This window comes from Heptranchias perlo, chromosome 21, assembly GCF_035084215.1.
Source record: "Heptranchias perlo isolate sHepPer1 chromosome 21, sHepPer1.hap1, whole genome shotgun sequence".
NCBI classification, from domain to species: Eukaryota; Metazoa; Chordata; class Chondrichthyes; order Hexanchiformes; family Hexanchidae; genus Heptranchias; species Heptranchias perlo.
In genome coordinates, this window is record NC_090345.1 from 26,125,899 (window position 1) to 26,152,804 (window position 26,906).

At 40.4% G+C, this 26,906-nt stretch overlaps 1 protein-coding gene across 1 annotated transcript; it reads right to left on the reverse strand.

Annotated features, from left to right (window-relative positions):
• Positions 1-30: 30 nt before the first annotated feature.
• LOC137340080 (putative pre-mRNA-splicing factor ATP-dependent RNA helicase DHX32) lies at positions 31-25,429 on the reverse strand. Its single transcript, XM_068002356.1, has 11 exons — positions 25,139-25,429; positions 20,142-20,335; positions 18,318-18,702; positions 10,840-11,082; positions 8,677-8,776; positions 7,934-8,092; positions 6,104-6,295; positions 5,418-5,567; positions 4,960-5,150; positions 4,224-4,405; positions 31-473 (listed from the first exon to the last, which is right to left on the reverse strand). Exons 1-11 carry the CDS (start codon positions 25,427-25,429, stop codon positions 278-280), a joined length of 2,283 nt encoding a protein of 760 aa, XP_067858457.1. The 3' UTR covers positions 31-277.
• Between the last annotated feature and the right edge of the window lie 1,477 nt (positions 25,430-26,906).

A 26,906-nucleotide genomic window follows, 5' to 3' on the forward strand; every position in this document is an offset into this window, starting at 1 on the left:
TGAATGGAAAAATAACATTCATTTCTTGTGATGTTTTGATCTAGATTTTATTTAGTCAAAGGAATATTAAAACTTTTAGACAAAGTAATACACTTGGGCTAAAATTTAACCAGCGTAGAGAAACTATGGAGTCAGCTCTAAACAGGATTAAAGCCATACAAATCTCTGGAGAGGTTTTGTGTGACTTTACACCACAACATGTAAACATGGTAAGCTTTTGGCCCTTATTGTTCTTTGCATCATTTTGCCTAATACAGAAATCATGAAAGTTAGTCCATCATTGAATGGCACATCTGTCTTCATTTTGGTGGCTAAGGTTTTCTTCTGGTTTCTCGTTCTCTTTGCTTGTTACGTGCTGCTCCTCTCTGTCTGTTGGCAGTTTTGAGAAGTGATCAATAATTTCCTGTAGTAGTTCCTTGCTCTCACTGGGTGGTAGGTTACTGAAGTAATACTGGGGAGCCAGCTGGATAAACCTGCAGAAAAGAATTTGCAAGTGCCGGATTAAGAAACTGACATTTCACAAACTCACCTTGCTGTAGCTATGTGGTTAGAGGGCAGCCTTGCTGCACCAAAATGTTTAATTTCTGGGCCTAAATTGTTAGTCAGAGATCAGAAGGCACACAGCACCCGCTCGCTGTCTCTGAAACCATCAGCCGCTGATGACTGACACTATTCAGGCATATCCCCTGGTCAGATGAGAGCCCTTCAGGCATCCCAATCACGGTTCCCTCTATTGGCGTAGACCTGGAGACTGACCAAGAATCACTTGGACCTAGACAGTCATGCAGGACCTAAAAAAATAACTCAGCCTAGACTTCCACACTGCATGGCTCATTGTGCAAGAGAGAGAAGGCTGGAAACATCGCATCCGTACCATCATGCTCCCATTAGTGGAGTGGTTGATTAATAGTAGTAAATAGTAGACGGTGGTACTCTTCAGAACAGTAAAATGTAATTTTGTTACTATGGACCGATACTAAGCTGAGGAATAATGTGCCTGATCCCTTCATGAAGGGATGAGAAAAAAGTCATCTAGTTTTAGAAAAACATTAGAGGTCTAGGAGCCCATCTGGTCAAGTGAGGAAAGATTGTTGTGCAGAGATGGGAGGGGAATAATAGTGTAGGGGCTATTCGTTGATGAAAAATGCAGAATTTTAGAAATGTTTACAATTTAATGTGGATCATAGATTTTAATGTATACTTTGAAATCTGGGTACATTGCACAGTAGGGTTGTAGTGTTTTTCTTAATTTTTTCACAAAGGAGTGAAAAACTGCATTAATACTACAAATAGAATATCTTATGGCTTGAAACTAAACTATTCACCAGCAGACTAAACTCAAGCAATATGGTGGTTTGAATGAGTGCTTGTAAATATGTTCTATTAAGAGGCTTTTCGTACCCTAATCAAGTCTTTACACTCGAGTGTGTGATCTCTGTTATTCCATTAGCTGCTAGGAAGCATGCAGTTGATTCATGAGGGAAATGGTACCTAAAAAGCTTCATCCATCACCTATATGCTAAAAGATGGACTTATTTTTTAAAGCGGTAGTTACAATAATAGCCGCTTTAACCTCCAGCTCCAAAGTTCTGGCTTTTTAAAAAAAAATGAAGTGCCCTAATTTTGCCTTTGGACACTCAAAATTAATACATTCCAATACTGAAGTAATGATATTCTTGTCATTTGTTAGGGTCTTTGATAAGACTTTTACCCTAGTAAGAGTAGCCCACTGCAGTGATCTTACACAGATTGGCAAAAGTATACAGCAGAAGCAGGAATTCCAGTATTAGCTTTCTCTGTTGTTTCAATCAGTGACTTTCAGTGTAAAAGTAGGTATTTTTTGACCTGCTTGAATAGTAGGCAATTTAAAAAAAAATCTTTTGAATTAATACAGATTTTTTTTTAGATTAGGAATACATTTGAACTCAGTAAAAAAATATTTTCTGAAAATCAATACAGGCAAGAGGACAGTTTGTCTTCTTAACACACAGTTTAATGAAATTTCAGGCTCAGACTTATGTACCTACTGGTTGTTTCATACATACTTTTCTTGAATCTCCCATTTTATTTAAAATGCAGTTGGCAGGCATATCACAACATTTTCATTTGCACCCAAAATGAATTGTTTTTTTTTGTTGTGCATTCCATGACATAAGCAGTATTATTTAACAATAAAAGCAATGTGCATCTACTTTAACCAAAGTAGAATGTGTGCTGTAAAGCTAAATTTTTTAGCAGTAGCAACAGAGAACAGTGAGTGGGGAGAAATAAACTTAAGAAGAGAGAAAAGCAAAGTTATAAACAGTCATAAATGCTATGAACATGCTAAGGCAGTTCTCCCGTACTGTTCACTTTATTTCCAGAATGCCCCTCGTATACCAAGATGTCAACAGTGCTGCTCAAGGAGAGAAAAGCAGAAGAGTTAGGGCAGGGGACCAAAGAACAAGGTTTTTGGAAAGTTGAGGGATCTCGGGAGGGAACTTGAATGGTGGAACAGAGGGAGCAAGGAAATGAGTATTCAGTGTCCAGAGGAGTGAAGGCTGTGTTCAGGGACATAGGGCTGGAGAAATCACTAAGATAGGGCAGGGCAATGCTATAAAGGGATTTGAAAGTAAGGACAAAGATCTTGAAGTCAATGTATTGGAAAGCCAGTAAAGCTGTGAAAGGACAGTGGTAATGGGGAACATAGGATTTTTGTGGGTGTAGGTGCTAGCTGTGGTATTCTGAATGAGTTGTAATTTGAGGAGGCTGGCAAAGTTTTACAGATGTCTTGAGGTGATAGCTAGAAAATAGGATTTCGGCAGCATTGGGGAAGAGATAGTGTTGGAGTTATGAAATGTCAGACGGATGAAAAAAAGGCTTTTAGTAACTGAATGGATGTGAGGGAGTGGGGGTAAGAGAAGGAAGCTCCATTTGAGGTCGAGCAGTTCAAGGCGCTGCATCTGACTTAGCCCAAGGACATCAATAGAATCAAAGGCAGAGTACTCACAGGAGCTGAAGAGGATTCCTTTCCTTTGTCAACATTAAGTTGGACAGGCAATTAGTGTCTCAATGGCCTTTGGATCAATGGAGAACTGGAGGAGTAAATCAGTGTCATTGACATCTATGTAGAAGCTGGCCCCATGCTTTTAGGGTGATGTTGCCAAACAGTGGAGCAGACTACAAAAGACATTGCAGGTAACTACGACCACAGGAGCAGAAGGCGTTGAAGGCAATGTAATATCATCGCTGCAACAGATATGGTGGAGAGAAAGAATGTGCACATCATAGAGGTGGAGTGATTAACCAATTCAAAGGCAGTGGAGAGAATGAGGTGAGATGTTGAGTAGAGGTCACATTTGCACAGAAGGTTTGTGACAGTAGTTTCAGTGCTATTAGCAGGATAGAAGTTACCTTGACAAAGCTGAGTACAGTTATGAAGCAGCGATGCATTGAGACTGGAAAGAATGGGAAGGTTGAAGAGTTGTAGTTGGAAAGACCGGAGAGGCTGAGGGTGGATTTTTTTGGGGGGAGGTTAAGTAGTGATTTTGAAACAGGTAGGGCTAGTGCTGGAGGCTAGAAACAGATCGATGATGAGCTTTGAGCTGAGGACAGGAAGTTTAATAGTCAGGAGGTACGGGTGTCATGGGCATGACCACGGTACTAAGGTCAAGGAGGAGATGATATAGCATAAGGGATGGAGGACTAGAAATCAAGGCAGTGGGGCTAGGAATGGTTAAAGGTAAGATGGTCTTTATTTGGACGGTAAAAACTTTGTTCCTAGCAGTTCTAATTATCTGACAGGATGTCAGAAGAGGAGATGGCGGTATTTCTGCTCTCCAGCTTTTGGAGTAGTAGGCAGATTTTGCTATGAATGAGGAGTAACGGTTAAATGCAGATATCACAGATTGTGAAATCAAGATTCAGTTATGGGAGTTTCCAGTCCATTATTGTTCAAATGACATCCCGTCAGCAGAAAACCAAGAAATCCTTATGTTTGTTCTGAGGCAGTAATGCATCTAGAGGTTGAGGGGACATTGATAAGCCACTCCAGCTTTGCTCTCAGGGTTTATATCCTTTCCACCCCTTGATATTGCAGGTGAATTTATATCATTAAATAGCAAAATTACGATTTGAAGGCAATACAGGTGTGAAGCACCCAATTATGATGCATGTATATAAATAAGGTTTTTAAAAGAACTCAGTGTTTGGACTCGGCAGGGATTTAGTTAAGTTACACTTACATTTCAGGTGACACTTCTGAGATGATCCTGATGCAGTTGTTCTCAGATATTGTAAATTCATGGAACAAAACCCATTCTGGCTTTAATCTTGAGGAACAGTAGCTCGAAAAAGGGTGCAGCTGTGCTACATGTTTGTGCGTTAGCATGACGTAGTTCCCTAATCCATCAACATCTCGAGCAGTCTAGAAATAGGAGGGTTACATTGATCTGATGAGAGTTTCTGTAATTCTGAACTGGATTAAAAATCCCTACAGCCATCGCCAAATGTGATATACAAATAGACTAATGCAATTCCAGTCTACAAACAGTTTCTGTCATTAGGCAAAGATTCTTTCTTCAACTCACAAATTTTGCCAATTTGCATCTCAAAACTGAGCAATATTCAAGCTCATTTGATATGTGTGAGGAATTTGGTCATTTATTGGTCAGGCTTCTAAAAGGGAAGAAAAACAATTGACTAGCTGTATCTCAGCATACAGCAAGTGGACCTAAACCAAATGTGCAGTGACAATACAAAGGATGCAGAAAGGTTCACGCAAAAGTCTAGAGGGAAATGCAAAGTATTACTGTAGTTCTTAACTATAGAGTGGAGCTGTACATCACATTACTACTTGTCACTATGCTACAGGAATCTCACAACTCTCCCAGTACTTTTAAACATAAAATCCCATCTCAGAAGAGGTCAGTAATGCAATTATAGAATGATGGTGATAAACAAGTTACCAAAAGTCTTTACCTGCATAAAGTAGCCAGATAATAAAGCTCTTTTCACATTCAATGAATTCTTATGTGTGCCGAAGGCAGGTTTTGAAATTGGTAGCTCAATGCGTTGCAAAATGTCCAGTAGGTCAGCTCGGATGGCATCTGCTGTCCTCAGAGCAGAGCAATTCAAAAAATTGTCATGGCACCATTTCTCATCTTCACAGACTGCACAGGAGTGAAACCAAATCCATTAGAACAGCAGGATGTTGATTTTTAAAGAATGCTAATTATAACAGAAGGTGGCTAGGGAACCAAGTCAACCATCTCAAAATAAAGAATTTACTTCTTCAATGTAAAATAAGCATACTATTTATTTTAAACTGGAGTTTAAAAAGAAAAGTTCATGATGCTAAAGAGAATTATTTCGAAGAATTAGCTAAAAGATTCCTCCCAACCCTCTTCCTCCCTCGGATATTTTTAAAGTTTGCTTACAGTGGCTTGATGAGATCAGCTTGCTCTGCTTGAATGTACTGTAAACATTTATGAGGGTAAAGTGATCACCCTCTGGATGCAGGAATTTCCTCCGACAAGTGCGTGCAACTTCCTCTGAACCAGGAGGTGGGTCCAAGAAACAAAAGGGAGCTTTACAGAAGAGAAAATACAGGAAACATTTACATCAGTTGCTTTTTGGTGCAATTTGTCATTCTGTTGTGTTAATGATTCTGTTTAAGTACATTAAAGCTTTGTTTAAATCTTCCAAGGATGTATTTAAATATTTTTTCAAAATTTGAAATTGGATACATTCTTCCATATGTTGCAAAATGTTTTGTACATCTAATAGCAAATGTTTGAATTGGCAAATATATACATCAAATGAAAGTAGATATTACAATAAAATAGCAATTCCTGTAATTTCGTGACCATTTCAAAGCAGAATATGAATCTATATGACAAGGTGTTACAATAGCTTACTGTAGTATAAAAAAATACTTGATAGTCATGTCTATAATCTTCCAAAAATAAAAAGGTAATGTAATCCAATATGTTTTTAAAAAGACCATACTTATTCAATGCAAAGACTAAAATATTTTGATTTGGTATTACTGTTCAACATTTTTGTCTGCAACGTAAATCTATATGGATAAAACTGAAAAAGAGTAATGGGTTGCTTAAAGTACCTGTTACCATGGCAGCTATTGTTAACATTTCATGTACACAGTCAAATTCACAGGATGCAACGAGAGCTTTTGCCATTTGGGGATCCAGTGGAAATTCTGACATAATGATTCCAATTTCTGACAGATTTCCATCATCATCCAGGGCTGCAAGGTAATCAAGGTCTTCTAATGCCTGCATCAGGGCTTCAGGAGCTGTTAGAAAAGGCAATTTTGTAGATCATTATGTAATAGCTGTCAAATTCAAGGCCATTTTAAATCCTAGACACTGTGTTCATACATCATTCTACAATCTATATGCCCATCATCCATCTATTTCTACAGTTCTATGATGCATGATTAGCATCTCAAACAAAGCCTTATTTTAACCTGAGAGCTGGTGGGTAGTAAATTACTTTTGCTGGGTTGTTGCAAAATGTGAACAGATATCAGTTACTGGGAATTAAATGAAGCTGCCAGGAATCAACCACTCATATTCATCTTAACATTGTATTGGCAATGAGTAGGCTCAAGGTGTTCATGAATACTAATCGACTGAGATATCAGCCATAACATTTCAGTTTGCACCAGATCCAATCCTGGAACCCATGACATTTAACTAAAGTGCAGCATCCTTGAATCTAATTGGGGAAAAAAATGGCTAACAAAACCAAGCAATGAAAGAATCTCATTTAAAAAAAATAAATCAATAAAATGCACCTGATCACTTTCTACAAGTGATCAGGATTATTCCAGTAACCTGTTTCTGTCAAACTATCTTTGTAATTATTGGGTAAATTAGGTCTTTTATGCAGTTGTGTAGGGAAATACTAATTTACTTACATTTTTTGGCATCTTGTTCATATTTAGCAACTGAAGTCTAACTCATTGTATACAATTTGTGAACCTATGCAGACACTTCTCATTTCTGCTGTATTTAACAATTTGAAAGAGTTGGCATATGTCATAGCTAGAGGGTACAGTACGTGCTCAGCTATCCCAGACAGAACAAGCCAGTACACTCATAACAATGGCTTTAGTACTGTTGTGTCAATCAGGGTGCAGCTGATCAAATTTAATGAAAGTGAGTCTATAAATTTTCAGAATAGCAGACAAAGTTTTTAATAGGCTCATAATCAGTCTGTCTAAATCAAACAACATTGCTTTTGCACACTTAGAAATGTGCCATATATAATTTTACTTCAAAACTTGCAAATATTCAAAATTTCTGATTTTAAACATTGCATCATGTTCTGGCAATGTGGAAAGAGTCAGAGGATTTCTGCAATATAAACAAGGCTGCACTGTGGAAATAGAATTAATTAAAAATGCAGAGAAAGCTAAAATTCAGCCATCAGAATTAAAATGCAATGCAAATATGCCAGTGTATTTTGTGTGGTTTCATTAGACTACTGGTTCAGTACATAGTAGATGTCTCCAGATAATCCCCTTTTCCTTCAGGTTAATTGAATAATCTACCTGCAGCTCAAATATACTTTTGATATTTATTAATAAGCATTTTATTTATAATTTTTTTAGGGTTAGATTATCTCCTATTGTGAAGGCTATAAATGTGAAGAACTAGGTGCAAATTATTAGCAATACATTTGTATTCTCAAAGTTGTGTAATTAATAAATTTACTAGGAATTATGAATGGTAAATTACTTAGATATTTTGTCAGCTGCAGTAAGGTTGGTCAAGTGTTTTTGGAAAGATTGTGTAACAGTGAACACCTCATTAGAATTAGAGAACTGAAGACAAGTTTTGATATTTTAGACAATTTAACATCAACTATTCACTTCAGAAATAGATCATTTCGCTCATTTTTTGCATAACTGTAACTACAGTATTACCTGGCCTATCAATGAAGTCACATTGGCCCATGTCTGCTATATCCATCCTTTTCAGGAATAAAACCATGCGAGTAAGATTGGATTCCACCACGCAAGCTGATGAAAGCTCAGTCATCTCTTTCTTTAGAAACTCCTCGGTATATAATCGGAAACATTTGCCTGAAGAAACCAATTAGTTCAGAATAGTTTAGTTATGCATTTTGCAATGTATAGTTGTACAAAATGACAGGATACATTAGCAGTTACTACAGAACTTTAGGCAAAAATAGTATTTGCACTGTCCAATAAAGAAAATGTGTCAGACCTTAAAGTGTCTCTTATCCTCGGTGTCAAGAAATTAACATATTGTTAAACACAGTTATTCTGCCCCTGTGCAGTAAGAGATTTTCTTTCACCTTTTCTCATATCCACATCTCAACAGCTTTGCCAATCTTGCTGGCATTAGCAGCGATTTTCCCCTCCCCCCAAATGATTTTTTTTATGTTCACCAAGGCAAGGAAGGTTAGCCGTTGAATGGAAGTTTCCCATTTCAGGCACCCAGTGTCGGCATCAGCCACTCATCCATGTCATATCCAAACAGCTGCAGAGTAAAACACTCTCTTATTCAAGTGCACCATAGGAAGGGCATCATCTACTGAGTTATAGGTACCGTTTGTAGTTCAGCGAGGTCTCTTTTATATATAAAGCATTGGTGGATGCATGTAACCGCTCTCATTTTAAACAAATAATACCAGAGACATTACCTGATCTAGCCGTGCCCATGAGCTGCGTGCGCATCTCAGCCTGGATTTTGCTGATTGGTCGCATCACTAAAGAATCTGCTCGTATTCTTGGATTGTAAACCTAGGATTAGACAGAAGAAAGTTACAACCTAGAGGCAAAAATGAAGACTGTCTGAAAGACAGATTATAGTGTGGCAGAATTTTGGCCAACTGGGTACCGACATGTAAAGAAACTGCAGCATACTTAACAACCTCTAAACAAAGCTACTGAGAAAGTCACACGGGTAGAAGGTCTCCCAATGTGCAGTGTATATGCTCTTCCCCATGGAACATATGCCACATGCCAAGTCCAGGGAGTTGAGGCTCAGGTTGGCAAACACCAAGGCTTTATGACTAGGGAGGGGCACTTCTGGAGCTTAACCAGCCATAGCCATCCACTTTATCAGCCAATGGCACTTCTTTCTACTACTTGTTTGCAAGGCACTAGCTTGCAAAGTTATCTGGAGCCAATTGGAAAGAATTGCAGGTCCCAGTAACGAGTTAGGGTGGCTGGTCAAAACATCAACATTACCACAGAATACTGCAGACCTGCCTTCTCAGATATCACAGTACTAAATTAGAAGTGGGGAGGGGGAGGCATCTGAATTTTCCAATCAGCAAGGATGGTCTGTTGAAGCCAACCTGACCCCAAAATGACCCTATGCATTTTCCTATCTCCATCTTAAGAAGGGTAGTCACCAGTTGGTCATGGTAAGACCATTCACATGAAAATCTCAATTTCCAAGTCATCTCCAAAAGCCACCAACAAATTTTAGACAGATTGTTTGCCTGCTTGCAGACAAGTAAACCAGCTTCTAACTGATTAACATGGTCTGACATTTCCTGTGGAATCTTCCACCATCAGCACCTTGCACACTACTGCAGTAGAAGTGTGAAATGCTACAGTTCATTGCTCTCACTGCATGAAAACAGCATCCCACCACCTTTTAAAAAAAAAACTTTTCCTCACAATAGTGCAGTTGTTTTCAAATTGTGGGGCTTGAACCTGTATCAATGAGCTGTAAGAAGAGTTGATACATCTGGAACAGTCGAGATTTTCAAACATTGGGATATATGTAAATCAAACAAAAGACTTTTATGAGAAGCTGTTTGAGATTTGACCGTGCTCCTCTCGTGTTTGGATGTTAGTCTCACCAGAATGCTACAATATTTGTTTCCCATCTCAATCTAAGTCTGCACATGGAGCTTTTTAAAATTTTGATTTTGAATTTTTGATCAATCAGCAGGGCCCTGCATTTGATCCATTTGGCCCTGGATTGAGCTCCTGTCGTTATCTTGCTTCTCCATCTGCCCCTTGCCCCCTCTACAATTTTAAACAATTTAAACCATACAATTTTTATGAATCCTCAAAAAAAAGTATACTGAAAAGGAAAAAAATGCTATTTTTTTTTTAGAATGCAGTCCTCCCCCCACCCCCCCCAAAACAAACATGGCTAAAGTATATATCTCAAATCAGAACGAGAAATGCCAAGCAGCTCGAGGCCCATTAGTACAGCCGCCTCCTTTCTTGCTAAGCACAGCAGCTCACCCACCAACAGTGAAGGACAACAACCCCAAATCAACACGTCAGCAAGCACAGTCGTCTTCTTTTCCAACGGACTCCACAGACAGTGAACAATCAATTTCCTGACTTGCATTGCTCCCAGCACAAACAGTCTTGCTAAGAAACTTGATACATCAATGCATTTTGCCTGGAAGCATTGTGCAATCAAAATGTCTAATAGTTTCATGAAGTATACAATGTGAATGCACTTGAGAACTCGATAAAAAAAAAATTTAAAGTAAGGAAACCAGGCTGTTTCTGCTTAAAAAGATAAAGTTGTGTGGCTGCGGAAAAGATGGGAGCAAACATTCAGCTGTGACGAAGGGGTTGGGGAAAGGAAGCCGGGAGAACATTATTCTGTGTATGCTCTTCCTTTGGTTCTACTTTATGCTGACCTCCTAGGTTCTCTTTTGTACTTTGGTGCAAGAGAATATGAGAATTTCTTGCAAAGACCTGGCCTGAGTAAGTTTGCAAACCACTGCCACTGTGTGCAATAGTGCATTCTGTACTTTAGAATAAAGTGACCATACTTTTAATATGCACTTATTATACAAAGTCAGCAACAGAAGTGGTGTACTCACATTCCTTCTCTCCATGCCCACATCGATAACAAACTTCACATTCTCTATGCAAAGTAAGGACTCTCCCACACTAGTGGTCAGCACCACTCTCCTTTTGTACCGTTTGGAGTTCTCCAACATGTCACTTGGTCGGTCAATGGACCTACTCTGTTCTGGGTAAAAGGGAATTGGCACTAGTTCTCCCAGCATTGGGTGCACTTTGGAAGCTTCTCGTCTGATTATACTGTCGGCCTCATCAATTTCCTGCAGGTATATAAATATGTCATGTAAATTCTGATAACTCACAGCAAAAAGCATTTACATAAATTACTATTGCATCCCTATGATTAGACTGTCAATCATACAGACCACAAAAATTACAGGGTTGATCCATGGCCTGTAGTACAAGATTGACTAACTTTTCGGGCTCGTCAGTTTTACGTCTGTACATTTTTTTGTAACTGTCCAGTTGCAATGACATTGGTGGATTTACTGGAAGACAAAAAAAAGCTACTGTTTCATTTACCTTGCAGTAACCCTTGCTGAAAGTACATACATGTATCGATTGAGCATGATTATGATGCTCCATGATCAGAAAATCTAACAACACCGTCAAGGTTCACAAATGAAGAATGGTCACCTGGAAGAAATACTAGAGCATCAGTGGCACTTCTGCGAATGTGCCCCATCATAATGACAGAAGAAACAAAACCTGGCAACTGTAACAGAAGATATAAAATTAAACAGCAAACCTCAAAAGTATTCTGTCTATATTATAAATTTGAAACTTCTTAGAATAAGAATTTTTTGAATATTTTTGCTTTAAGAGCAAGTACTGATGACATCACTGGGGCAGGACAATCTGGGAGGAGCTCCTGAGCTCAACAGCAAGAGGGAGCTGAAAAAAGGGAGGAATTTTGTTATTTATGTCCCTCAAACTGTCAGCTCCAGTAAATCCAAAAATGTAATTATGACTAGACAGTCAGAGTTTGTGGTTTCATTTTCTTTTCAAAAAGCGGAGAAGCTTCTGTTCAAACAAGTGGATACATTTATGCTGCTTAATAAACCACAGAACAGATTGTAAGATAAAGTTTTGAATCTGGCCAGTGAATAAATTATTAAGCCTTATATTTGACCTATTCAGGATACATAGGAATTGCTAGATGAAAAAAGACCAAGGTCCATCTAGTTTGCCTCCTACCATCCTGGTAGTTGCATGATACAACAATAATGGAGTTGTTGACTAATTACTGCAATCAATCTCTATCAATTGGTCTGCAACAGACCCAGACATGAGGTGAGGAAAACGGCCAGTGGTGGAAAGCTTTGTGAATCAGAAGTCCAGAGTCACCTGTTCCTCCCAAGCATGCTAACTTACCATATGTCATGTCTCAAATTACTCATATACTGTATACCAAAATATTATTTTCTGAAAGAAATCTATGTAATTTGCATTTAAAAGAATCAATATTCTCTGCTTCCACCAACTCCCGAAGGAGCCTGTTCCACAGATTTACCAATTGCTCACTGAAATAAAGTTTTCACAGATTAGTTTTGGATAGATTTTAGAAATGAGAATCTAGCCTAACCTCCCACAATAAGCTTTCAACTAGAGTGTCAGCTTGGCTCAGCTGGTATCATTCTTGCCTCCAAGTCGAAGATTGTGGGTTCAAGCCCCCCTCCAGGACTTGAGCAAAATTAACACTTAAGAGTGGAGGTGCTGCATTGTCTGAAGTGCTGTCTTTCTGACAAGATATTAAGCTGAGGCAGTCTATCTGTTGAGGTATATGTAAAAGATCTCATGGTTTAATTTGAACTCCCAGCGTTCTGGTCAAATTCATCCCTTAACCAACGCCACCAAAATTAGTAATTTACTTCCTGTTTGTGGGATTTTGCGGTGTGCAAAATTAGTTGTTGTTTGTCCAAAAAACAGTAATTCAATGGCTACAAAGCATTTGGGGCATCCTGAAAGGCACTATGTAAATTAAAGTTTTTTTCACTTAAAAAATAACTATAGTGTGATATAACATGCTGGAACAATAGTTGCTTTCTGTTTCAGTTATGTCTCAGTTTAAATTGTTATTCTTCATTTAGATTTTTTTTGGGGGTGGCAAAATAAAATACAAACAGATTTCAACTGTGGCATGTCGTTATATTATGCAACGCCAGCATTAGGTTATTTAACAAATTGAGTGAAGCAGATGAACAAAATTATTTTGTACACTTTCAAAGAGGAGTAGGGAGTAAAGAAGAGTGGGGAGTTTTCTTGATTACCTGGCCAACATTACTCCCTCAACCACAAAACAAAAGTCACTCACTCAACGATAATTTGTATTTATATAGTGCCTTTAAAGTAGAAAAATATCCCAAGGCACTTCACAGAGTACAATGAGACAAAAATTGATGCCAAGCCGAAGAAAGAGAAATTAAGATGGGTGTCAAAAAGCTTGGTCAAAGGGGGAGGTTTAAGGAGGGTCATAAAGAAGCGAGGGAGGTGGAGAGGTGTAGGGGTGGAATTCTAGAGCGGAGGGCCTAGATGGCTGAAGGCACGGCCGCCAATGATAGGGCGAAGAAAGTGGGAGATGCACAAGAGGCCAGAGTTGGAAGAATGAAGCATTCTTTGGGGGTTGTAGGGTTGGAGGAGGTTATAGAGACAGGGAGGGGTGAGACCATGAGGGGATTTAAATACGAGGATGAGAGTTTTAAAATTGAGGCATTGGAGGATCAGGAGTCAATGTAAGTCAACACAAGGGTGATGGTAAGCTGGACTTGGTGTGGGTCAGGATGTGGGCAGCACAGATCTGGATGAACTGAAGTTTATGGAGGGTGGTATGCTGGCCAGGAGGGCAATGGAATAGTTGAGCCTGGATGTGAGGCCATTCATGAGGTTTTTAGTAGCAGATGGGCTGTGGCAGGGGTGAAGGCAATGTTATGGAGGTGGAAGTAGGTGGACTTTTTGATAGACATGACATGGGGTCAGAAGCTCAGCTTGGAGTGAAATAGGACACCGAGACTGCAAACAGTTTGATTTAATCTGAGGCAGAGGCGACTGATCCAGATCTGGATGTCGGACAAGCAGACTAATGACACAGAGGCAGTGGAGAGGTCAAGAAAGACGGCAGAGCAGTAGACCTGGGTGTTGAAGCATACATGTGAAACCTGACACCATTTCTTTGCATGATGTTGCCATGGGGCAGCATATAGATAAGGAAGAGCCAAGGACAGGTCCGTGGGGGACTCCAGAGGTAACGGTGCTGGGACAAGAATTCCATTCGTTGCCACTTATGGAATCTTGATGTGCACAAAATGGTTGCAGCATTTACCTACATATGATGCTATAGAACTGTATGTCTTTCCTTTCACTGCCCTAAAATGGATCGTGGATGCTGTAATGTGATGGGGTTCCTTCTGGCCCAGGATGCTGTGTTGTGCTGCCACACAGTGGGCACATACAATATCCATGTATCCTGTATATTGTATTAAGTTTACACTTATTGTAGATCCCAAGACGATGAACGCCAATTCAAAGCTGGAACAAATCATTAACAATTTAAGAACCTGGCCTAGTTGTTTTTTATTCGTTCATGGGATGTGGGCGTCGCTGGCAAGGCCAGCATTTATTGCCCATCCCTAACTGCCCTTGAGAAGGTGGTGGTGAGTCGCCTTCTTGAACCGCTGCAGTCCGTGTGGTGAAGGTTCTCCCACAGTGCTGTTAGGAAGGGAGTTCCAGGATTTTGACCCAGCGACGATAAAGGAACGGCGATATATTTCCAAGTCGGGATGGTGTGTGACTTGGAGGAGAATGTGCTGGTGGTGTTGTTCCCATGTGCCTGCTGCCCTTGTCCTTCTAGGTGGTAGAGGTCGCGGGTTTGGGAGGTGCTGTCGAAGAAGCCTTGGCGAGTTGCTGCAGTGCATCTTGTAGATGATACACACTGCAGCCACGGAGCGCCTGTGGTGAAGGGAGTGAATGTTTAGAGTGGTAGATAGGGTGCCAATCAAGCGGGCTGCCTTGTCCTGGATGGTGTCGATCTTCTTGAGTGTTGTTGGAGCTGCACTCATCCAGGCAAGTGGAGAGTATTCCATCACACTCCTGACTTGTGTCTTGTCGATGGTGGAAAGGCTTTGGGGAGTCAGGAAGTGAGTCACTCGCCACAGAATACCCAGCCTCTGACATGCTCTTGTAGCCACTGTATTTATGTGGCTGATCGAGTTAAGTTTCTGGTCAATGGTGACCCCCAGGATGTTGATGGTGGGGGATTCGGATGCCATTGAATGTCAAAGGGAGGTGGTTAGACTCTCTCTTGTTGGAGATGGTCATTGCCTGGCACTTGTCTGGCACAAATGTTACTTGCCACTTACCAGCCCAAGCCTTGGTGTTGTCCAGGTCTTGCTGCATGCGGGCTCGGACTGCTTCATTATCTGAGGGGTTGCAAATGGAACTGAACACTGTGCAATCATCAGCGAACATCCCCATTTTTGACCTTATGATGGAGGCAAGGTCATCGATGAAGCAGCTGAAGATGGTTGGGCCTAAAACACTGCCCTGAGGAACTCCTGCAGCAATGTCCTGAGGCTGAGATGATTGATCTCCAACAACCACTACCATCTTCCTTTGTGCTAGGTATGACATCAGCCACTGGAGAGTTTTCTCCCTGATTCCCATTGCCTTATTTTTACTAGGGCTCCTTGGTGCCACACTCAGTCAAATGCTGCCTTGATGTGAAGGGCAATCACTCTCACCTCACCTCTGGAATTCATCTTTTTTGTCCATGTTTGGACCAAGGCTGTAATGAGGTCTGGAGCCAAGTGGTCCTGGCAGAACCCAAACTGAGCATCGGTGAGCAGGGTATTGGTGAGTAAGTGCCGCTTGATAGCACTGTCCATGACACCTTCCATCACTTTGCTAATGATTGAGAGTAGACTGATGGGGCGGCAATTGGCCGGATTGGAATTGTCCTGCTTTTTGTGGACTGGACATACCTGGGCAATTTTCCACATTGCCGGGTAAATGCCAGTGTTGTAGCTGTACTGGTGCGGCTAGTTCTGGAGCACAAGTCCTCAGCACTACAGCCGGGATGATGTTGGGGCCCATAGCCTTTGCTGTATCCAGTGCACTCACATGGTATCACATGGAGTGAATCAATTGTCTGAAGACTGGCTTCTGTGATGGTGGGGATATTGGGAGGAGGCTGTGCTGGATCATCCACTCGGCACTTCTGGCTGAAAATGGTTGCCCAACGCTTCAGCCTTGTCTTTTGCACTCACGTGCTGGACTCTGCCATCATTGAGGATGGGGATGTTTACAGAGCCTCCTCCTCCCGTTAGTTGTTTAATTGTCCACCACCATACACGACTGGATGTGGCAGGACTGCAGAGCTTTGATCTGATCCGCTGGTTGTGGAATCGCTTAGCTCTGTCTATAGCATGTTACTTCTGCTGTTTAGCATGTATGTAGTCCTGTGTTATAGCTTCACCAGGGTGGCACCTCATTTTTAGGTACGCCTGGTGCTGCTCCTGGCATGCTCTTCTACACTTCTCATTGAACCAGGGTTGATCCCCTGGCTTGTTGGTAATGGTAGAGCGAGGAATTTGCAGGACCATGAGGTTACAGATTGTGCTGGAATATAATTCTGCTGCTGCTGATGGCCCACAGCGCCACATGGATGCCCGGTTTTGAGCTGGTAGATCTGCTCTGAATCTATCCCATTTAGCATGGTGGTAGTGCCACACAACACGTTGGATGGCATCTTCAGTGTGAAGACGGCACTTTGTCTCCACAAGGACTGTGCAGTGGTCACTCCTGCCAATACTGTCATGGACAGATGCATCTGCGACAGGTAGATTGGTGAGGACAAGGTCATGGTAAGGACGCAGGCACATGGGAACAACACCACCTGCATGTTCCCCTCCAAGTCACAAACCATCCTGACTTGGAAATATATCGCCGTTCCTTCATCGTCGCTGGGTCAAAATCCTGGGACTCCCTACCTAACAGCACTGTGGGTGAACCTTCACCACACGGACTGCAGCGGTTAAAGGCGGCGGCTCACCACCACCTTCTCAAGGGCAATTAGGGATGGGCAATAAATGCTGGCCTTGCCAGCGACATCCACACCCCATGAATGATTTTTTTAAAAAGTAGGTTTTTCCTTCGTGTTGGTTCGCTCACCACCTGCCACAGGCCCTGTCTGGCAGCTATGTCCTTCAGGACTCAGTCAGTAGCGGTGCTACTGAGCCACTCTTGGTGATGGACATTGAAGTCCCCCACCCAGAGTACATTCTGTGCCCTTGCTACCCTCAGTGCTTCTTCGAAGTGGTGCTCAACATGGAGGCGGACTGATTCATCAGCAGGAGGTTTCATTGCCCATGTTTGACCTGATGCCATGAGATTTCATGGGGTCCGGAGTCAATGTTGAGGACTCCCAGGACCACTCCCTCCTGACTGTATATCACTCTCCAGCACCTCTGGTGTCTTGCCAGTGGGACAGGACATACCCAGGGATGGTGATGAAAGAGTCCGGGACGTTGGCAGAAATGTATGATTCTGTGAGTATGGCTATATCAGGCTGTTGCTTGACTAGTCTGTGGGACAGCTCTCCCAATTTTGGCACAAGTTCCCAGATGTTAGTGAGGAGGACTTTGCAGGATCGACTGGGCTTGGTTTGCCTTTGTCATATTTGGTACCTAGTGGTCCAATGCTGGGTGGTCCATCCAGTTTTATTCTTATCATGACTTTTTGTAGCAAGATTGTACAACTGAGTGGCTTGCCAGGCCATTTCAGAATCAACCACATGGCTGTGGGTCTGGAGTCACATATAGGCCAGACTGGGTAAGGACAACAGGTTTCCTTCTCTAAAGGACATTAGTGAACCAGATGGGTTTTTACGACACATTTTATGGCCACCATTACTGATACTAGTTTTTTAAATTCCAGATTTTATTTAATTAATTGAATTAAAATTCCCCAGCTACTATGGTGGGATTTGAACTTATAACTCTGGATCACTAGTCCAGTAACATAACCACTATGCTACCGTACCCGGTAATCTATCAAATACTTAAATCTTTCAGAAGGAAACTACTAAAATCCAGAATGCATTTCATTAGTCTACCTTTAAAACATACCAAAATAATGCACATTATTGATTTTAAATTTTCATAAAGGATGTAAAAAAAAGTACATTGACTATCAGATAAATACACAGCTTCATTACAGATCCATCTAAATATTTCAGGTCATTTATAAAGAAAAGTGTATCAAATACAACCTTGTATCTGAAGAGATTGTTTCTATTGAAAATACATACACATGACATTATTGTTTTAAACAAAAAGACAAGCATTGGAAAATGTAGTTTGTCTCAGTTATTCACAGCCAATGATATGGCCCAAGAGTTCTTTTGTTCTTCTTACTGCCATGCGAGTTGTGCATTCATCAACTTTTCTATACTGTATTATTAGGAGGAACATATTGTAAATGATGCAAGCAATGAGCTTACCTTTTTACAGGATAGAAAAATTGCAACATCTCCCTTCTCCCTTGAATGATGTATCTCAAACAACAGCCTTAGTGCAGGTAGGAAATAGTTTTCTTGAGGCATGCAACTGTAAACAACCTCGATTGGACATCCAATGGGCTCTTCACTCTCCACTCGTATTAGAGGAACATCGCCATAATAGGTGTGCAGCTTATTGGACATATGAGGGGAGGTTATTATTACAACTTTTAGTTCTGGCCTCTGTCTCACAATGTCTTTCAGAAGGCCCAGTAGCACATCTGTAGAAACAGTTCTTTTGTGAGTTTCATCTATGATGATAACTCCATAGTGTTCCAGTAGAGGGTCTGACATCATCTCCTGTAGTAGCATATCATCTGTGCTGTACCTATAACATTAAGATATTGTTATTTAGTTCTCTCGATCTGAGCTTGCTCAAAAAAGAAAGGGAAGGGTTAAAAGTTACTCAGATTTTTACTTAATTTATTTTTCCCTACCTCAAAGCCCCTTCCCTCCCCCCACATGCATACCTTTTAAGTCTGTGAGGACTGCAGTAGAATTTTTAAAAGTAAAATTATAATGAGTTTTAAGCGTAAAGAAAACCGTAAATTAGGGAATGTTCTGCCCAACAGTGGATGACACTGTTCCCTTTCACTTTGGGGACCTGAGTTAGGCTCCAGCCAGTCCAACCAGTTAGACTGATGGGTTGAAAATCTATTCTCTCTGATGACTTTTGGTCATTTGCGAAATGAAGTTTGACATGCTGAATCAAGTACCTAGCGAGTAATGGACCACAATTTAAAGATCACTGGTGTGAGAATTGAAAATGTTCAATGGGAGTGCAGAGCATAGACAGCTCTACTTTGCATTTGGCCCAAAATATATTTGAGCCCTGTAGATTGGAGACTAGACTTATACTTAAAGATGTAGAGAAAATGGGAATGAGCTACCCCTGCTCTACAAGGCTCCTCTAGTTCATCCCAAGTAGCAGGTTAAAAGCAGAAACCTGTGATCGAGTAACCTTTCCTGCCTTGTCAGATAAGGAATAATACAGTGTGTTCGAATGTAAAAGAGAGGAAGAAAAAAATAAAATTGGGTGGGGGAAGGAAGATGAATGTTACAAATTTTCTTGAATTTCTGCATTAGGATATTCAGTTTAGATATCATAAATATATATATATGGAAAATGGACAGTAATCACGGGGTGAATTGTGAAAGTACAAACCATAGACACTGCATGGGTAGTGTTGGCATTGTTGCATTTAAATGGTGACCCTCCCCCAACTGTTCATTTGCTTCTAAAGTTATAAACATGATCTAGTTTGTGCATGTGTGCAACATGGGGGTTGATCAGCGATCCCTCCATAGTGTCTACATCAGAGCTTGTAAAAGTTATTTGCACTTATGTATCAATTGCGGTTATTTGCAAATATTTCACCTATGGTTTTAGTTAATTGTAGTTAATGTGTGAAAATGTGTATACAATGACTTTTAATCAGTTTAAGTAATTATGAAACACTTAATTTACTATTTTGATGTTAAATTGTCTCCATTTCTTTGTTCAAATTTTGTTTCACTCAAATTTCCTTTTATCTTGCTCCCCTCCAGCTCATCTTATTCATTCTCGTCTTTTCTCTTTGTCCTGTCACTATCATTCCATTCCATTGTCAATCCTTGTAAAGTGTAATGTAAATGATAAGGAGCAGCATATGGCATCAATTGCTTGAAGAGGGACTTGCAGCTGCAGGCCTCCTACTTATTGTTTCCTATTTGCATTTGAGTGACGGTTCTACAAGGGTCACCAGAAGTAGATGCAAGCACACAGACCTCAGGATAGATTCACTGATGCAGCAGTTTTCAAATGGAATTATGTAGCCCACTTCATGCCCTATGTTGACATCCATCTCATCTGCCACGCGGAGAGCAAGGCCGACAGCCGTCTGCTTATGCGTCTGTGTGCACACTACAACCCCATGCTGATACTTGGAAGAAAGACAATGTTCCGCACACCACTGGGGGATCTACAAAACATAACAAAGGAAACAATCAGGGCATCACTGCTATCTAGCATGATGCTTCACTATAGTATGGTTAGTCAGGTAAGACGGGACACTTGTAGAACAAAGTTAAATAGTTTCAGAAGAAACATGGCATTAATTAATAAACCCTTGGACGACATCTGCATGGACGCATTTATGTGTCCATATGTAATTACATATATAAATGTTATGTGTGCATACAACTGGATATTACATATGGAAAAAATGGATGGCCATTAGTTAAGACAGTAATTCTAACAGCTCTGATAGCTCTCCTAATAGGTCAGTGGCTAAATGCATAGTACAGTAGCAAATCACAGAAACCAGGTGTGTCCTAGATTTCTCTGATCTATGGAGTTAGTAGATCTTAGCTGGGATGCTATGTGTACTACAAACAGCCTCAGTGTCCCTCAGTTGACTTGCTGTTCTGGTCCTAACTAATCCTGCCTAAGTAAGTCTCTTATGGTTCTTCTCATCTTAAGACTATCACCACAATACCTCGTCTTACTTTATATGATCTTTTGGCATTATTGTCGGTTGTCTTAGGCAATTTACTGTTTGTTATTGTTGCAATATTGCTATTAAGCTTTATCTAATGGGCTGTTGACCTATTTTCTCTTTTTTAATTATGTGTTTGGGTTACTGCCCTTCTCTTCCCTTCAACCCTCCCCCCCTCCAAAAAAAGGTAGCTATTGATATGCATCTCAAATTTAAAATGAACTTCAAAAATATATATATTCTCACCAGTGTGCCTCAGACATATTTAAGTATGGTAGAGACAGCAGGCCATAGCTGAGTGATCAATATTATGCAAAGTAGAATCTGACAGTATATGGCATTGTATGATTTGACAGGTCAGCAATACATGTTCATTGTTAGTAGATGGCTGAAATTTATTACACAGGTATAGAAGGAGGAAATATGCTTTTAGTATCTGAGGTAGTTCATTTTTCACAGATTAATCTAAATTCACTTTATATATCCTCCTTAAAAAAACATTTACCTGAGGAAGGAGGAAGCCTCCGAAAGCTTGTGAATTTAAAATAAAATTGCTGGACTATAACTTGGTGTTGTAAAATTGTTTACAATTGTCAACCCCAGTCCATCACCGGCATTTCCACATCTTAAAAAAGGGAAGTCTTCTTAAAAATTGTTAAAATGCTAGGAGTTTGAAATGTGTACCGAAAATATATTACTTAAAAGGGAAACTCCAGGCTCCAAACAAGAGCACGCCACCTCCCATATCTAGTTCCTCACACTGATTCCTCATTGCCATTACATTTTTATCATGAAAAACAAGCTTCAAAGTGTTCCTAGGGGTAATGGGTGCTCTCAAGAAGTTTAAAACTTGAGTAGCCATTACTGCTGGCTTAAATTCAACCTAGGAGGCCTCCAGAGATTTAAAGAGCTTTTTTAAAAAACAATGGTGGTAAAGAGGTTAAATGTTTTATGCTTTTAAAGTGAACACTATATACTTTGGTGGAAAAACATAGAACTTATCCAATTTCACACAACATAGACCAGCAAAGATATGATCTGGTAATAAAAGCTCGGAAGTTAATGGCTGCTGTCAGTAAGTAGAAAACATCGGCTTTGGAACTAGTTGTTCTTGCAGGGATGAAATCTACCTCAAGGTTACTAAAAACTTGTATATCTATACAATACCAACTAATGAGGAATGTGTATTATTAATACATCAATATAAATGTTTCTGAAACTAGATGCTAGTTATTGGAGCTGTGATTAGTACAATAAAAGGATAATTAAAAAAAAAAATATATATATACACACACACTCTGAAGTTTGTGAATTTGTGAACTGCTCCTTTACCCAGCCAGTTCCACCTCCTACCTGTAGCAACAGATGCAAATGAACCCATCAAATCTGCCTGGGAAACCGAACAGTCAGGCAAGAATGCACAGCTGTAGCCTGCAGACCCCACCCATATTCAAAACGGTGATAATAGTAGATTAGCAAAAATAAGAACATGAAACAAAGCAGATAGAATGCTTGTTTTGTTTTGAATATATACACAAATTTGTTTTAGGCAGATTGGATGATAATGTTCTACTGGTAACAATACAAAGGACTTTAACCTGTTTAAAAAAGTAGGGTGCTTAGTAGCTATGAAATTTTTACAGAGTAATTAAGAATATGGGCATATGTTTGTGAGCTTAATTTCTAACTTTCTGTTTCCAACAAAAGTTTCCAAAAAGCCAACATCAGCACTTTCCCCCTTCAAATAAAATTTCAATTCAGTAAAATGTTCAAAAGTAATTTTATGAAAGGCACTCCATCCATCCCCACTATTACATACTCCAATTTCTAGCACTTCCTGTACTAAATCATGTCATTTATTTCACTCATCCCTTCTTAGAATTTAGACAAGAAATCCTTCAATCTCTCTCCAGAGATGCCACAGAGACCTTCCAGTATCCACAAGAGACATCGCAGGAGTCAGCTATTGTCTTTGTGATTTTGGACAACTGAAAGCATTCTTATAATGCACAAAGAATGACAAACAGCAAGCGTTCAGTAAAGATTTATTTAAAAATTGCTTTACAGTGCTTGTAGTGCACATATTTAATGTATTTTTTCTTGGGAGTTTTCATCCTAAAACCTTTATAGCGTTCACAAGAGATGCTCTGACTTTGCCTATAACCTGTGTAGCGGAGGACTCCACTACAGATGTCAGTGGCTATTGGTAAATTGCAGTGTACACACTATCACTTGTGAGGGATGGAACTGCATATTTAGATGTTCAACTCCCTCACAGTACCCACCTTCCACTGTGTACAAGTGACTGTGCTGCTCTTGTACCAGCTTCCATTTGAAAGTAGGCCAAGATTGATATTCCTATACAACTCAAGTGGGACATGCTGAACTTCACTTAGAAAAGCTGGTCCTTCTTGAGTCACCACCACTGCTACCTGCTTCAAATGGAGGTAGATGGTCTGGTACTACTCAGATGCACTTTGTTCTGTGGAGAGCAAATAGTGCATTGTAAATACATAAGCACACATCCATTTGGGTAGTGTAATGTTATTACAAGCACGATTAAGCAATTACGTACAATAGGTGTGTATGGACATGTTAGAATCATATAGCACAGAAGGAAGCCAATCGGTCCATCATGTCTGTGCTGGCTCTTTGAAAGAGCTATCTAATTTGTCCCACTCCCCTGCTCTTTTCCCATAGTCCTGCAAATTTCTCCTTTTCAAATATATATCCAATTCCCTTTTGAAAGTTACTATTGAATCTGCTTCCACCATCCTTTCAGGTAGTGCACTGCAGATCGTAACAACACTCTGATCAATGTTGATGCAGCTTAGCATGCAATTCACAGAATTAATATGGTACATATCAGTAATTCTGCACATTCCCCCCCCCCCCAATCTCACACTTCAAGACTCTTTCCAAATAAAATCAATTTAGGTTTCTAATATGGAATGAGCCATTTCATAACTAGGGGTCGAACTCCTGTTCTATACTGCACCCTCCTATTATGCACAATTTTAAGTTTTACACACAAGAGCAGTGGGAATTGAGACACAATGATTTGACCAGAGTGCTTCTTTCCCACAGAATACTCTTTCACATCATGACATGTATAATTTAATTTGTATAACTCTGTCCAATCTAAACCATTACTTACTACATCCTTGCCAACATATTTCTGTCTACATCTTTAACTACTACATTTCTTCATATCCATATCCATAATGTGTTACTACCTTATAATAATAACTTACATTTATCCTCTAATAAGTCATACAACTTCTTTCAGGTCTTCTCCAATCAGGTCTTCTAGTAGTTGAGACCAAGTTCATAGTTTGAATAACAATGCCACCTCCACTGCAGTATGGCCTCCAGAGGCCATCCTCCCCCTTCAAAGCTCTTGCTTGTATTTCTCAATGGAGGTTTCCAGCATATACACTGATAAATCTGACTTTTCAATAAAGCTTGCACCATTTTCCCACAAAAATCAGCTGGATTAACAAACGTGGACTTCTATACTGGGTAAGTGGCTTATTTGCTACTTCAGAGACATTAAAAGACCATTACAACAGAAGCATCATGATTATTTTCTGGCTGTTATCTGTGTTACTGCTAACAAAAATAAAAATCACACATTTCTAAACTTTGCATTCCTGTTAATTAGAATTTTAAAAAAAAACATTGCTCCCATTTTTCAAAAAAAACTGCCAGGCCCCAAGTTAGTAGCTATGCCATATTGTAGAAAATGTGCAAGATCCAAATAAAAAATATCTTCAAATGTGCTTTAGCTACTATGTTTCAATAAATGGAAAGTATTACTGGATATAGTTAAAAACTGAAATGATTCCCAGAAAAAAAGGTCTTATTTTATCATTACTGATTAACGTATTATAAACACTTGTTCACATTATCTGGATGTTGGCACAGTATAAACAAACACAAAACACGCATTGTGTTTTCTTCTGCCAGAGTTGCTCTTTCAATGCCAGCCTTATCATTAGGGTCAGGTCAGCAGAAACTACAGCTCTGTATTAGAGTTATGCACAACGTTAGTAAAAAAATAAAGGCTTGTTTGAAGATTTACAGCTTTTCTTCTACTGGAGAGGGCAACCGTGCCTCATTACCACCTCGGGGTTAGACAAACCTTTGATAATATTAGCGCCTTTTTCAAAACATAATTGGGCACCACGCAGTAGGATAATCATTAAAAGTCACAAAAAAAATTACCAGAGTATTAAATGAGCGTTTATTTTCGCCGCACGTTCCCGTTAGCTTGGCGTTTCTTACCTGACTGCTCTTCCCGATCCTGGCGTTTCCAGATAGGATGATAAAGTGATTGCTTTTTAAACTCGCCATGAAGGCGTCCTTAGCTTCCCACACCGGTAGCTGTTTCCTTTCTTGTAGGAGTTTGTAATAGCGAGAAGAATAAGGCAGTCCATCAAAGGGATTGAGCTCCAGGTCTGCATCGCAGAGTAAAACTTCATCCCCACTGTCGGATCCAAACTCTTCCGGGAAAGTTTGTCTGTCACTGAGCGATGCGCTCTCCTGGTTTGCTGTGTGTAATTGAAGAGCAGCCATGGCAGCGACAGTGTGCATAAAGAGAGCCAAGTAGACCGTGCGGAACTATCAGATACAATATTTGTACTGTTAGTACCTGCTCCTGTAACTAGGTAAAGATCCAAACCAGCAATTCCTGCTACAATTCACAGCCGCTTTCCATCGTCTATTTTCGCAGCGCTCACCTGTAAATAACATTAATATTTATTGAAGATGTTTATAGCTTTTGGAGTAAAACAAATTGACTCCTGCGATCATCTTTTTAGTTCAAAGCCGCTGGATTTTTCTCCCCCCATCCCAGCCCACGTGTCGGCCTATTGATTGACTCTGAATAGTCCGGACTAAACGAGAGAGTATTGTACGGAATAATACGGTCATGTGGCCACTTAATCTCATGACAATACGGGCCGGGAAATGCTTGTTGGAAACTGCAGAGTGTGAAAGGTTTAATTGGTCTCTCAGTAACCGGCTGCACAAACACATCTGTCACAGGACCGGCTGGCCACGGCACTGAAAGAAATGCGAATTATTACTCTCTGCTTGCTTTGAATGTGAATCACATCACATTTAATTGTACTTGCGCGTAATCTGAGCGGGCACTGAACTGTGGACGCCTTCCACATATCCAGAAAGTAAACTTCCAAAAGGGACTAACCAAATATGTTGCGTTATTTTCATACGTAGCCTTAAAAGGAGCACGAAGTAAGCGTTGCAATTTAAGAAAACATAATTCATGTTCATGTAACTTAGACAGCTTTTATTTTACTAACTACAACAACGATAACTTGCATATATATAACGCCTTTAACGTAGGATAACGTCCTAAGGCGCTTCACAGGAGAGTTATCAAACAAAATTTGAGGCCAGCCACATAAGGAGATATTAGGATGGGAAAGCTTGGTCAAAAGAGTTAGATTTTAAGGAGCGTCTTAAAGGAGGAGAGGTAGAGTGGTGGAAGAGTTTAGGGAGGGAATTCCAGAGATTAGGGCTTCTGCAGCTGAAGACACAGCCGCCAATGGTGGAGTGATTAAAATCGCAAGAGGCCAGAATTGGAGAAGTGCAGAGATCTTGGAGGGTTGTGGGGCTGGAGGAGGTTACAGAGATAGGGAGGTGTGGGGCCATGGAAGGATTCTACAACAAGGATGAGAATTATAAAATTGAGGCGTTGCCAGACTGTGAGGCAATGTAGGTCAGTGAGCACAGAGCTTAAATTTATGGAGGGTGGAAAATGGGAGGCCGGCCAGGAGAGCATTGGAATAGTCGAGTCTAGAGATGTTAAAGGCACGAATGAGGCTTTCAGCAGCAGATGAGCAGAGGCGGGGCGGAGACGGGAGATGTTACAGAGGTGGAAGTAGGCGGTCTTGGTAATGGAGTGGATATGGGGTTGGAAGCTCATCTCAGGGGCAAATAGGAATCCAAGGTTGTGAACAGTCTGATTCAGCCTCTGATTTGGTGTCGTGGTGTCCTGGCCCATATTTATCCCTCAACCAACATCACT